Source organism: Pan troglodytes, chromosome 22, assembly GCF_028858775.2.
Source record: "Pan troglodytes isolate AG18354 chromosome 22, NHGRI_mPanTro3-v2.0_pri, whole genome shotgun sequence".
Classification (NCBI taxonomy): Eukaryota; Metazoa; Chordata; class Mammalia; order Primates; family Hominidae; genus Pan; species Pan troglodytes.
The window spans coordinates 40972549-40987501 of record NC_072420.2 but is presented as its reverse complement, the minus strand read 5'-3'; the positions used below and the strand labels follow the sequence as shown (position 1 = coordinate 40987501).

At 41.6% G+C, this 14953-nt stretch overlaps 1 protein-coding gene across 5 annotated transcripts in view; it reads left to right on the top strand.

The window, feature by feature from the left end:
- Positions 1–14953, top strand: part of DSCAM (DS cell adhesion molecule) — a 939729-nt gene that overhangs the window by 653716 nt on the left and 271060 nt on the right. For all 5 annotated transcript variants that reach the window (XM_054675091.2, XM_054675090.2, XM_016938555.4 and 2 more), the window contains one exon: positions 389–508. In XM_054675091.2, the coding sequence (XP_054531066.1) occupies positions 389–508 (120 nt within the window). The remainder of the gene's footprint in view (positions 1–388; positions 509–14953) is intronic.

Below are 14953 nucleotides of genomic sequence, written 5' to 3'. Positions count from 1 at the left end.
ACCGCGCCCAGCCTGATCTGTTCTTTAAATGGTGATTCTGATTCAATTTTCCATTGAGGGAATTTCTGTATATTTTTGATAACACAATCAAAAGCAAAATATTCCATCCCTTTGATTTAGTCAAACTTCCTCCCTCGAGGCCAGTTTTCCCTAGTTCAGAGGGCTTTTACCTGTGACAAAAGCTCATTGATATGAATCAGAAAATTTTTCAGCACTGAAATTACTCCCTTAATTTGTCCCAAACTGCCAATAGTGTTTTTATTGTCCCATGTATATGAAACAGTCTTCATATTTTAATATTCATTAAAATGATTCAGTTTCTTAGAATCATACCTTTACTCAGTTTCTGGTCTAGTCTTAATTACTGGTGACATTTCTCTCTTTTCAGTTCCTCCCAAGTTTGTGGTTCAGCCACGGGACCAGGACGGGATTTATGGCAAAGCAGTCATCCTCAATTGTTCTGCTGAGGGTTACCCTGTACCTACCATCGTGTGGAAATTCTCTAAAGGTATGGAGTTACTTGATCTACTTGTTACCTGTCAAACATTTGCTATGTTCTAAAGGATTAGATAAGCATTTCTAGATTTCCAGAGAAGTTTCTTGCAAGTAGATACGTATCTCTGTTTCCACCAAGCCTATCATTCTCTCATAGACATTCCTAGTCGTCCACCTAGGTGTTTTTATTCATACCCACAACGTGTCTGTTCTACATAACATGCCCTTGGAAAGGCCACAAAGGGATGGAAGTCTTTTGTGTAGATTGTTTCAGCACTTAGGAAGTCCTACCTTGCCCACCTGTATTACATAACCATGGTCTGCTTAGAGATCACTGCACACTCGTACATGAAGAGATGTGAGTTTAAATTGTCAGAACTACTCATAGCTGGAAAACTATTTCCCCAGTATTTAGAGAGATGAGTGGGTTTAGAAAGTTAAAGATAATATCATTGATTGTTTTATTCCCCTTATTACCTTAGAATATACACATTACACGTCATCTCCTTGGCATGCTCTTTTTAAAAACAAACACGCCCAATGTCCTATTGCGATTGTCTCATGTTCCCTGCTTGCACCCCTAATCATGTTTCCTCTTCTAATGCAGAACAGTAGCTCCTGGGTTTTAGGTGACATTGTAGATATTACGCAAGTAGAAATGTATGACATGGAAACGAAGAGTGGAATCATGTTAGACTTTGGAAAAACAATTTCTGTTCATTAGGGTGGCTTCTTCAGAACGCCTCCTTAACGGTACTTGCAAACATATTGGAAGTTCTCTTTCTTTCCTCATTTAGACACTTGAATTCAGTACTGTATTAGTTGAGGGCCAGATATGTACTGGTGAGATCAAATAATCAGTCAATCATGACCTTTTTCTTCCAATAACCTAAGACCTAGTATCTAGGTTTAATTATTGTGAGGTATTTGTATTTGTGTTGACTTAATCATCATTTATACTCTAGATGTTTCTTTTTTAAAATAGCATGTTGCATTTTCTCATTATGGAAGCAACAATGACCAAAGGAAAAATAAATGGTACATTTGTTGCAACCCTCCTGGCATCTCTCTTTTGAGAAGGAAGGTAAAGAAGTGGGGAAGGGTGCTAGACACTGTCTGATTGGGAAAATAGCTAAATTTTTAAAAGTCCCTGAAGCAACTCCCCTGTCACACACCATACACCACATCCACTGTCCATGTGCAAAGGACTTCTTCAAAAATAAAATCCTGTTATTCAGAGTCTCTGCCCCCATGACTTTTTATTTCCTGCCGTATTTGAAGCTCCATTGTGCATTATTACATGGAAACAGATAAACATCATAAATTTAATTTAGTTTCTATGGAGGTGCATATTTGATATTATGGACATTTTCCATGACATTTGCCTTCTTCGACATTATTTTTAATGCCTGTCATTATGCAGGTGTTCTCTCTCTCCCTGAGGGTGTTTACAGTTTTCACTCTCATAAACACTGCAGCAAATGAACACTCCTGTATGTTAATTCAATGCGCATATGTGTAAGTGAAGTGAAAAGGCACCAGCCATATACAAGGCTCTTACTCTGTACTGCCCAAGGGCACTTAGGCCACCAACAGTATGGGTGGGTAAATGTGGCCCAGCATCCTCACCAACTAGATAACATTTTTTTTAAATAGTCTTTGCAACCTGATGGTTGAAAATGCCCTCTCATTTTAATTTGCATACTTAGATTGTTAATGTTGTTTAACATGTTTTATCTTATGTTAACAGACCACTTCTACTTCTCCTCTGGGAAATTTCTTATTCATGTCACTTGCACGCTTATCTCTATGTCTTATTTATTTGGAAGTGTTTCTACATAGATTAAATAATACTTTGTCTGTCTTGGATGTTACTGACATTTTATCCCTTCTTACCACTAACTTAAAAATTAGGTTGTAATAGTAGCTTTTTTGTCTTTAAATTTCATATGCAATATCAAGTCATCAAAGAAAAAAATTAGAAATTGCAGTTTTTTGAAAAGTTAAATTCCCTCCAATAACATCACTCAAAGATGATCAAAGATAACTGCTGCAAACATTTTTTGTCTCTAGACTGTCAGTCCTGTCCCCAAGCAATTGCATACCCATAGATACACATTATACATTTTTAAAATTTTGATGATTGTTGCTGGCTTATAATCTTTCTTCAGTCAACAATATACTATGTATGTCTTGCCATAACAACAAATATGGTGCTTAATATGACTTTTTTTTTTTTTTTCTGGAGACAGAGTCTTGCTCTGTCGCCCAGGCTGGAGTGCAGTGGTGCGATCTCAGCTCACTGCAACCTCCGCCTCCTGGGTTCAAGCAATTCTTCCGCCTCAGCCTCCCAAGTAGTAGCTGGGATTACAGGTGTACACCACCACGCCTGGCTAATTTTTTTGTATTTTTAGTAGAGATGAGGTTTCACCATGTTGGCCAGGCTGGCCTTGAACTCCGTGACTTTTTAATGTCTGTGTAATGTTTATTGTAGTACATCGATAATTACGTTTATCTAATTACTTTAGTTAAGATTGAGTTCAGCCACTTAAATTCACAAGGGTTTATTTTTCTCATAAGAGGACTCTGGATGTCGACAGCTCAGGACTAGTTTGTTGGCTTGGCTAAGTCATCAGGCACCCAAACTCCTTATGTGTTAGGAAGAGTTCTGCCTCTCCTAGCAGCATTCTTCATCCTCAAACGATGGCCACCAAGCTATAGTGTCAACTTCCTTTCACATTTCCCTGTAGGAGGAAGAGCAAAGGGAGATGGCTGCCCCTCCCACACGAGTCACCTCCCTTTAAGGTCCTTTCCAGAAGTGCGTCACAGATCAATTTTGCCAGCATCTCTCTGGATCACGGGCTGGGTCGCCCCTGGCTATAAAGGGTCCGTAAGCCATCGTGGACATAATGTGTGTTATTTTCCTAAGTCAGAGGGGGTGTTGGATACCTGGCAACTGGATATCTCCAACACTATTGTTGAATGTCATATTTTTGGTTTTTGCCAGTTTTTCTTTTAGAAAAATATCATCATGGGCCAGGTGCAGTGGCTCACACCCGTAATCCCAGCACTTTGGGAGGCCGAGGCAGGCGGATCATGAGGTCAGGAGATCGAGACCATCCTGGGTAACATGGTGAATCCCCGTCTCTCCTAAAAATGCCAAAAAATTAGCCGGGCGTGGTGGCGGCCACCTGTAGTCCCAGCTACTCAGGAGGCTAAGAATGGCATGAACCCGGGAGGCGGAGCTTACAGTGAGCTGAGATCACGCCACTGCACTCCAGCCTGTGCAACAGAGCGACACTCCATCTCAAAAAAAAAAAAAAAAGGAAAGAAACATATAATGACTTCTAATGACTTCTATCACATTTATCTTTGTATATATGTTCATTTATCCCTGGGGATAAATTTCTATAAGTAGAGTTGCTGGCTCAAGGAGTAAATAATTTTTATAACTTTCAATATGTATTGACAATCTGCCAGCATTTTAGTCATTTACACAACTCACCTCAGTTTGCAGTAGTGTCTGTCTCTTATAACCAAAATAATACTGGATATTAGGCTTTTTTTTTTTTTGACATTTTCCAATCTGATAGAGAAATATTGTATATTGTTATTTTAATTATGCAAGCAGTAAATCTATTTCTTAAGAACAATTTAGCCTTGCTTATGGAACATATTTTCTTTCAATGAATGATCACTAAGAGCTGAAGTGCAGCTCCCTCATAAATGACAAAACTGTGTAAACAAAACGGATTCAGCTTGTTTCCTTGAGAGATGCAACAGTTTAATTCAGGCAAGGCAGAATTCAAGGGTAAATCACTGCAGTTTAAAGGTAGCTATTGTAGAAATGAAACAATCTTTGCTACAAAAAAAAAAAAAAAAAAAAAAGTCATTACATTTTTGACCTTGGGTCTAGATACACAAAGTCTAAGACATTCAGTTCTCTTTTTTGATTTATTTATGTACATGAACAAATGAGGCCTCTTGCCTAAAAGAGATTTTAAAAAAAAAAATCAGGGCTTCATTCTGAGGTGGGTCTCACCTGTACTCCCAGAAGTCCACAGCTTAATGCCATTCTCTTGCATGTATGTCACTTATACTGGAGGGAAAATAGTTCAGGGCCATCTCCTTGTTACCTGCTGAGAAGCAAAGAGGGACTGCAAATGCGAGAGAATAGATGATGCATCAGCCTGGGGCCTGGCCTGGGCCTCCTTTGCTCTCTCTGGCTGTCCATAGAGTCTCTGACCTTCAGGGAAACTTGGTTGTGGGAATGTCCAAAAAGAAGAGTCAGAGCATGCCTGGGGGGTGACGCTGGAGGACAATGGGGAGTAGTTTGCATTTAAAATAGCATTGTCAAAATACCCCAGGAGTAGGGAAAGTCTGAGGAAAGACTTAAAGACAGAAGAGTCCTGTGCTCCTGTCCTCCCAGGGAGACCGGAAGGTGAGGGGCCAGCTAGTTCCCAAGTTGGGGGTAGGGGGCGAGGCCGGGAGGGCGATGCCTGGAACGATCCAGAAACACCAAGGAGGACATTACAGCTGTGGCAGAGTTAGTGAAAGGAAGTCCTGGGAGAGGAGACTCCTGCACTGGGTCCCCATCAGTCATTGTAAGGACCTGGCTCTGTCCAAGTGGGGAGTGGGTATGGTGAGCAATGAGAGTTGTGATGGTGATGCGGTCTCTTCAGCTGCTGCTGTGCTGAAGCCAGAAGCTAGGAGGCTAGCTGGGTAATTGGAGAGAGAGGGTGTGATCTGCCTCATGCTTTAAAAGGATCGCACTGGCATGCTGTTTTGAAAGCAGACTGTGTGAAGGACAGGAATTTCAGCTGGAGAGCTGTTCTAAGGCCTTGGCCGGGATGTGGCCGGGACCAGGGTGACGGCAGTGGAGGAGGGACAAATGGATTCTGAATGTCTTTGAGTGATGGACTTACTATGGGTGTGACAAAAAGGGGAGAACCCCAGGCAGTGAGGAGAGTGGAAGTGCCGGTGACAGACAGGACGACTCCAGGAGGGCAGACCTGGGGCTGGGATAAGATCAGGGTTTTGGGCTCCTCTCTTTGCAGATACAGCTGTCAATTTCCAGTATAAGCAATGATAAATTTTCTAAATATCCTAGATTTTGATGAATATTTTCTACATTGTCAGAGCTTAGACCCTCTATGTTCTGTTCTGCAGCCATATGCCCAACTTTTGCAATTGCCAGTTCTGTGTTAGATTGATTTTGTGCTCAGTATGAGTTATTTGGACATAGTGAAGAATATTCCAACCTCTTTCTGGTTTGCAATGGTTTGTTCCTTGCCTTTTTACACCCAAAGGACAGATATTGGCGGCTCACACTGTCTCCTTGGAGGGAGCACAGACTGCCTGATTTCCCTGTAGAAGGAACTTAATCTTTTTGGTTCTGTGCACCAAAGAGCTGACTTTGAAGTCTGGTAATTTTTTTTCTTTTTTTATTTTTGTGATGGAGTCTCGCTCTGTTGCCCAGGCTGGAGTGCAGTGGCACGATCTTGGCTCGCTGCAACCTCCACCTTCTGGGTTCAAGAGATTCTTCTGCCTCAGCCTCCCAAGCAGCTGGGACTATAGCCATGCACCACCACGCCCAGCTAATTTTTGTATTTTTAGTAGAGATGGGGTTTCACCATATTGGCCAGGCTGGTCTCAAACTCCTAACCTCGTGATCCACCCAACTCGGTCTCCCAAAGTGCTGGGATTACAGATGTGAGCCACCGCACCTGCCCTGAAGTCTGGTAAATTTTTAGTCTATAATTTGGTGTTTTCCATTTGGGGTCAATTTTCCCATAGATGTGGTGCATCTATTTAATATGTAGATTCAGGTTATTTTTAAAAATATTTTTCCCATGAATTGTGTCTCTAAGTGTTCTCTTCCCTGCTTTAATTTTCTTCTTCAGGGTCTCTGATTGTGGTTCCATAGGATTGCCACCTAGTCTCTGTAGCTGTCATTTTCTCTCTGGTTTTTTAACTCATTGATTTCCATTTTAATTTGTTCAATATTTTTCCATTTCTGTTCTCCGTGTCTTTTTCCCAGCAAGGTCTGTTCTTTGTGCCCGCTCCGGTTCTGCCTTCACTGCTGTGAGTTTATATTTTTTCTCCTTCTTTCTCTCCAGCTCTGCCAGCTCACAGTTCACCCTTCTTCAGCCATGGCTTTATAGACAAGTGACTGTTTTATTCACAGTCTTCATCTAAGCCGTAATACCTGGTTTCTTGTTCTGTTTTGTTCTTCTATTTTGCTTGCTGTATCTTTGCTAGGTCTTGGTTTCCTTTTGAATACAGTAGCCCCAAGACCCCCATGGGATGACTGAACCTTGGGGAGCACCAAACCCTACATATGCTATGCGCTTTCCTACACATGCATATCCCTGATAAAGTTTAATTTATTAATCAGGCACAGTAAGAGATTGACAAAAATTATGAGTACTAGAATAAAATTATTATTACAATGTCCTGTAATAAAAGCTATGTGAATGTGCTCTCTCTCTCTCAAAATATCTTATACGGCCATACTCCCCTATTTTAAGACTGTAATTGACCTCAGGTAGCTTAAACCATGGAAAGTGAAAATGTGGATGAGGGGGGACTACTGTACTTACATTTGAAGAAAATCCATGTCCCCAGAAAAATATTGTTGTGTACAAATGTCTGATTCCTCAGCTAACCCTACTTCTAAAATTCTAAGCCACATCAGGCCTGGGGAAGTGCCACCCACACCCACCTGTGCACACTGTTTTCACTGATGGAGGCTTTGCTCTCACCTGTGACCCACTCTGCTGGGACTTCCAAAGTTCACAGTGGTGGCCCTGATTCCCTCATCTTCCTGTATGCTCTTCTGCTCAATTACCCTCCCTGTTGGTTGCCCATTTACCCATTCTGTAGTTGGAAGTTTAGCTATTTTCTAATCTCATAGGAAATAGAGGTTACATTTCTAGGCTTCTCTCTCCCATTTGCTTTCATGTTGTTCCCAGGAAGAGAAGAAGAAATGCTGGTTTATGCCTCCATCTTGAAATATGAAATTCTATTGTTTATATACAAAGATTCATTAAATTTGGACTTGATTTTAGTAAAATAAATAAAGTAGGAATCTAGGAGGAGGAGTAGAAATCATCAGTTAGGAGACTGGGCTATAAGTTCAAACCCCAGCCATAATACAACCCTGTCTGGTTGCGTGACTGCATGTAAATTACCTACCCCATATGAACCACAGCATCCTTGCAGCTGAAACAGATAAAATAAGGGGATAAATGTGATGATTTAGTAAGATGACTCATAGAAAGCATTTATTATGGCTTCTGGCACATAGCCATTAGTCAATACGTATTAGCTATTATTAATATCATTATTGCCATTATCGTGAACTTACATGGTTAGCCATTTGTCCTAAAACCATTTATTGAAGAGCCCAAACTTTTTCATTTGCGATACCTTATTGTCTAAGGGGAAAATGTGAATACTGGAGTCTGTGTTTCAGCCTTCTCTCTGTTACACTCAATTGCCTGTTCAGCACCATACGTATTAGAAGTTTATCTCCTTCTATTTTAATATCTGTTTTGACAATACTCCCCTTGCGACTTTTATTTTTCAAAAATGTCCTTGCTTTTTCTGCATGGATTTTTGTTTGTTTGTTCCTTCTAGATGCATATTAAGATAACTTTATCAAGTTTCAAAAAAATCTGGAAAATTTGGAGGATCATAAATTTAAAGCGTAACGTGAAGAATGCTGATGTCATTAGAATATTGAGTCTTCCCAGCCAATACCATGGATAGTCCTTTCATGTATCCAAGTTTTTCTTTTACGAACATTAATAACTTTATTGCATTCTTTCCATTTGTCAGTGGTAGTGAATTTTTATAAGCTACGGCATCTGGTTTTCTTTTGTCCTCCTTGGTTTTCTGGGCGGAAAGGGGCCAAGAGCTGTCTACAGCCAATCTTTCTTGAGCTTGTCCTTATGTAGCTGTCCGCATCTCTTTCTTCTCCCAGCAAGGGTAATGCTGTTCTTAATTTAGAGGAGTTTCTATTTTCCCCACTCTGTAGCTCATACAAAGGGCCGCAGTGGGGTGTGACTCTATTTCTTCCTGTCTCTCTTGAGATTGTATTTCTCCCTGCCCCTTTTCCTGTGTCCTTTCTGCTCATTGTAGTTTCCCCAACTCCATATTTCCCTGGAGGCTCCAGAGAATCCACCATTATTTGGTGCACACACAGGTTTGCTTTTGCTCCTCCTTCTCCTACTGTCCCCAGACAAGCTGCTGGAGGCTGTCACTTCTGCACTCACCACGCACAGTCCCCCAGAGGGCCTGGCTGTCCCTTACCACTAGGGCCCTAAAAGCACCCTCTTCTGCTCAGTGTCAGCCCACCTGGAGAAATCCTCCCCTGTGGTTATAGACTCATCACAGGGGGCAACAGGAACTTGATTCTTTTGTTGAGAGATTCATAGAAATAAAACTAGGCACTCCAGACAGTTAACTAAACGTTTCCATGCAAGATGGAGGGGAAAACACATGCTGTGCTCAATACTGGCCAAACTGCTCAGGTGACCCTCTCTGGAGTCCCCTCCTACTTTAGGGGTGTGCCCTGGAATGGCTCACCTTGATCCTGCCCACAACTTCCCTCCCAGTGTCCAGGGGACATCCCTGGGACCTTCTGTAGTCCTCATGGCCTATGTCTCAGAAGACCATGAGAAATATGCGGGAAAGGACAAGCCCAAGTCCCTCAAGCAGGTTAATTCTAGAGCAGGTTTTCTGCCAACACCAATTTTAGACCTCTCTGTTGAGATGACCAAGTCAGTCCCTTCCTCAGCAGTCAAGAGAGGGCTCACACTGCAGATCACCTGTTAATCACACTGTGATCACACTGCACATCATACTGCAGATCACACTGCAGAAGACCCTGCAGATCACACTGCGGATCATGCTGCAGATCATGCTGCAGACCACCTTGAGATCACACTGTGGATCATACCGTGGATGACATTGCAGATCACCTGCAGATCACACTGCGGATCACACTGTGATCACACTGCAGATCACACTGCAGATACCTGCAGATCATACTGCAGATCACACTGTGGATCACACTGCGATCACACTGCAGATCACACTGTGGATCACACTGCAGATACCTGCAGATCATACTGCAGATCATGCTTCAGATCCACCTGTGGATCACACTGCAGATTACACCATGGATCACACTGTGAATCACTCTGCAGATTACACTGCAGATCACCTACAGATCACACTGCAGATCACCTGTGGATCATACTGCATATCACACCAAGGATCACGCTGTGGATCACACTGCAGATCACACTGCAGACCACCTTGAGATCACACTGTGGATCATACTGTGGATGACATTGCAGATCACCTGCAGATCACACTGTGGATCACACTGTGATCACACTGCAGATCACACTGCAGATACCTGCACATCATACTGCAGATCACACTGTGGATCACACTGCGATCACACTGCAGATCACACCATGGATCACACTGCAGATCACACCGTGGATCACACTGCAGATACCTGCAGATCATACTGCAGATCACGCTTCAGATCCACCTGTGGATCACACTATGGATCACACTGTGAATCACTCTGCAGATTACACTGCAGATCACCTACAGATCACACTGCAGATCACCTGTGGATCATACTGCATATCACACCAAGGATCACGCTGTGGATCACACTGCAGATCACACTGCAGACCACCTTGAGATCACACTGTGGATCATACTGTGGATGACACTGTAGATCACCTGCAGATCACACTGCAGATCACACTGTGGATACCTGCAGATCATACTGCAGATCACGCTGCAGATCCACCTGCAGATCACACTGCAGATCTCACTGTGGATCACACTGCAGATGACACTGCAGATCACACTGAGGATCACCTGTGGATCACACTGCTGAACACACTGCAGGTTGTATATTCAAAAGATAAGTCTGGAAAGAAGGAAATTATCAAGAGACAGAAATTTGCTTAAATAAAATTCTCTTTTGTTTTTCCTCTGGGAAAGCAGGGGATTTATATTAAAATAGCTCAATAGGGAGCACGTTCATAGGGCCCAGTTGGGATGATACTGAGTTTTCAGGTCCTCCAAGGCTTCTCCCCAAGTTCTGGTCCCTTTGTCCTGCTGTGTATGCCCTTGCATGTTTCACTCTGCCCCAGCCTTGTGCCTGAGTGCCCCCAGGTTCAGTGTCCAAGGCATTTCGTCTCATTCTTTTTTTGCCCTTGCTGCCACTCACTCTGACTTTGAATGCCAGTTCCACAGGCTTTGCTCAGACAAGTGTCTCTTTTGCATCCCTGTTCTGGGAAATTGGGTCTCTGCATTGTCTCTGACCCTTGTCTTGGTCATCTCCTTGAGACCAGTGGCTCCACTCCTGGCCCTATCTTAATCCTCTTAGTGTGGATCACCAGAATAAAACTTCTGACCACAAACCTGACCTGGTGGAGGCTGCTGCCCTCCCACTGTCCCACCCCTGCCTGTGCATCTGCACACCATTCAGTGCTCTCACCATGCCCACTCCTAGACTCACCATTTGTCTTGCTCTGTGTTGTTTAGAGCACCCCAAGATTCCACACCCATGGTTTTGACCTCTTCCATGTCCTTCGTTTCCTGAAGCAGCAGTGATCCCCTGCTCTGCCCCAGTGCACTCCTCTGATCCAGGCTATCAAGTCCCGGCTCTCACCCAGTACCCCGATTTCCAATTAGGCAATAAGATGCAAATATTGAATTAATATGGGGAAAGAATTCAAATAATCCAAAAAGGAGAAGAAGGCAACATCTCTCTATGGCACACATGGTAAAAATAAACCCAAGTTCAAAGTCCAATATGGATCCCTCATGCACAACAAAAGGAGCTCTGCTTGTGTGTTGTGTGTTCCCCAAGAAGAGACAAGGGGCCTCACAAAGAAATAATGAGTTCTTGAAAACAAGTTGTAAGCTGAACAGAGAAAGTGAGTGTTCCATATATTGTTTTATTTTCTTCCTTTGATGGTAGGAAAAACCTTAGCAGAGCAGAAAACCTGCCTTCCTCTGTGCTACCCTAATCGGCATCTCAGTGGCCCTGGGAGCTGCTGCAGGACCTCTGCAGGGTCCTCACCTAAGGAAGTGTAATTACCCTGAGCCTTGGTGGAGCCACCAGGACAGTCAACCCTGGGGCCCATCTTGCTCTTCCTTTCTTTATTTTTCAGCACTCCTCCATCTTTCCTCCTCATTTATTTCCTGGGAAACTTTCTGGAAGCCTTCTTCTAGGTATAGGCAGCCACACTGAAGACAAATGTTTGGGGGGCTCTTGCTCCAGGGAAATGGTGGCTGGAGACCTTGAATGGTAGACACTGCTGCAGGGCTCCTCCCAGGAGCAAGGCAAAGCACTGGTGGAATCTGCATAATTGAGCCACCTCAACCACTTCCAATATCACATGACCCCTTGACGAGTGCTGAATTGTGTTCAGTTCATGGATCAATTATCTGATAAGTGAGTGAAGGGCCAATTCCCTCTGGCCTATTTAAAAAAAAAGGATTCTTATGTATTAGTTACATAATTACGTATTAGTTACAGAATTAGACATTGAAGTGCTAGTGGACTAGCAAGTTGTAACAAATCCTGATTAGACACTAATCTAGACCATGAAATTTCCATTGTTTTCATTGGATAGCCTTCTTCAACATAGAAATGAAGGTATTAAGGAAAGATGACTGGATTGCACAGTGGACACAATTATGTGCACATTTACAAAAGAAGTAACCTGGACTGTGTCACACCTGGATGGTGTGGTGTGTTATCAAGAAGGGATCTAATAAAGGGAATTAGGGGCATGCAAAATCCTTTGAAGCGTGGACAAACTGCGCGGCCCTTTAAGCACCTGAGAAGTGTAGGAACTAAGATGCTTCTCCCGTCACTGCTAACAGCTGCTTCTAGTGCTCAAGCAGTGATTTGTAGTTCTCCCACAGGCAACCATAAACCTGATGTTTGGGGTTGACCCATGCATCAATTTGCTGCTTCTAAAGCAAAATAATGGCTTTTCCACCCTTGCACCTACAAAATTGTTTTTAAGTGCCTCTCACTGGTAAAATGTAAACCAGAATCTAGTAACAAAGCCAGGGAATGTAGTTTTCAGGCTTTCAAGCCCTGCAATTTAGGGCAGAGTTTAGAGGGAAAGTGGTAGTGCTAAAGATCAACATACAGCATCTGACACAAAGTTTCAGTGTCATAAATATTACCTGCACAGTGGTGGAAGCTTCTTTCTCGGGGATTGGAAATAGCTCTCCAGCCTGGAACCAAGCCAGTAGTGTCTCAGGACTATACCTCTGTCCACTTCTGGATTCTTCTTTGTAACAGAACTCTTCAGCACTCCTTCACTGAATAAGCATTGTATTTCAACTACTAAACCTTATTTAGTTGCAACTGCTGTTGCTATTCTTGCTTTTTCTCTTATCTTTCCATTGCAACCTCTATCTTTTTACCCAATGCTTTCCTGCAATCCCCCAACTATTCTCAGAGAGGAAACCCCCCTTCCTAAAGAAGAAAAACAAATGCATTCTTGAGGAAAACACCACTCTCTCCATAAGGATGAAAGGGATTGTGTTTGATTCCTTGGTGAAAAGAAAGAACAGCTTACCGCCTGACCATTGTGCAAACCATTGGTGAGGCTAAAGAGACCTCCTTTCCATGGTCCTGCGACTCTTCAGTCTTATTTCACCCTACAAGGGGACCCCTCTGGATGAGCTCATTGACCAAGCTCTCCTTGCATGCAGGCATTTATACCTACATTCATACAATCTTGCTTCACTTTATGTGCACAACAATCCTACATCATATGTAAATGGATTATTCTCCTTATTCATATATGATGAAATTAAGGATGCAGAGAAAATAAGCCACTTGCTGTAAGGCATGGATACTTTCAGAGAGCATGAGAAGCTAACCCTTTTGACTCTTATCCAAGTGCCCTCTCTACAGACCAGCAAAGACTTAACAGTGAAGGAAAAAAATTGAAACAATTTTCTTATTTGCTGCTGCCTTCAAAGTGGGCTCATTTGGTGACAATCTGCCGTTCTTTTTCCACTGTCCCCATCCTCTCAGTCCCTGTGAACACAGCTATGCATATATTTGCAATAAATAAGAAAGGTGACCCAGAATTAATATAACTAGCAATTCAGTATGTGCCTTACATAATGCTTTAACATTTTATTTTCATGTAACGGAGCATTGAAATTGTCCCCACTTGACCCCTGCTAGCCACAGAAAATTGACAGTGTTTTAATTAATGACTGCTGGTTACCACATTGTATCTTCTAGCTAATTACCTAAAGTGCTTACCTTGTGCTAAGAAGATTACAGGATTTTACATATTGATGCTGTGGGTTACATTTTACTCTTTAGAATAAAGATGAATCTAAAGTAGATGACTGATAAATAATTCTGTCAAACCCTAGCGAAGTCTACTTCCCTCAAATTAAACAAATGCTAACCCTTGGAACTGTAGTCCTCATAGTAGATGAATCAGTTGGCAGTGTGTTCACTATTATTCCGTTTAGTAACCACAATTAGATCTTCAGATGCAATAACCTTTCAACTTAGGTTCATTTTTCTGATGAAGAAAAGATTTAATGTTTTCTTAAATGCATTTGAGACTTTATTTCTATCTTCATTAGGACCTTTTAGTAATAAAGAAACTTACCTCAGTCTAGATAGGAATAAACAGATCATCCTTTTATGCTATTTAATTGAGACAACTTAGCATTGTAGTTAATTTTATGTTGTGATTCTTTAATATAAATGTTTCAACTATTACAAGCATTTTTCTGGTGAAAATTATTTAAGAAAAGGAAAAAAATGTGTTGTTGACATGGATATTCATGTAAATTTTTCAAACCACACCAGCATGTTATTTGATTTTCAGTTTCTTAAATACAGTTTTATATAATTTGAAATTTTTAGATTACCTATCTTATGGTTATATTTTTTCAATCCTATATTTGGTTGAGTTTTCAGGTTGTGTGTATTGGACTAAATCTATTCTCAATTTACAGTCAACTTTGGGAACCACATTAATAGCCTTTACTGATTTTCAAAGTGTGTTACAAATTTAAGCACTTAAATAAAAGTTGAAGGCTTTTTCCTTAATTTTAACTTCCAATAAATCTATTATCCTCACACTAATGAACACAATATCCACAAGAAGTAACTTGATAATTTATAAAAACCAAATTCTTTAAAAATGCAGTCTAATTTTATAGGAGAAAAAAACATGATTATCTCAATATATGGTTAAAAACTAGCTGATAATATTCAACATCCTCTTCTGATTGAAGCAACGAGAACAAAAAAAGAGTTTTGTAAAATAATTACATAGAAACACTTCCTTATAACCCAAAGTGCTTTGGAAAATGAAGAAAAAGACAAAAGCTCAGTAGAAAAATGGGTAAGGGA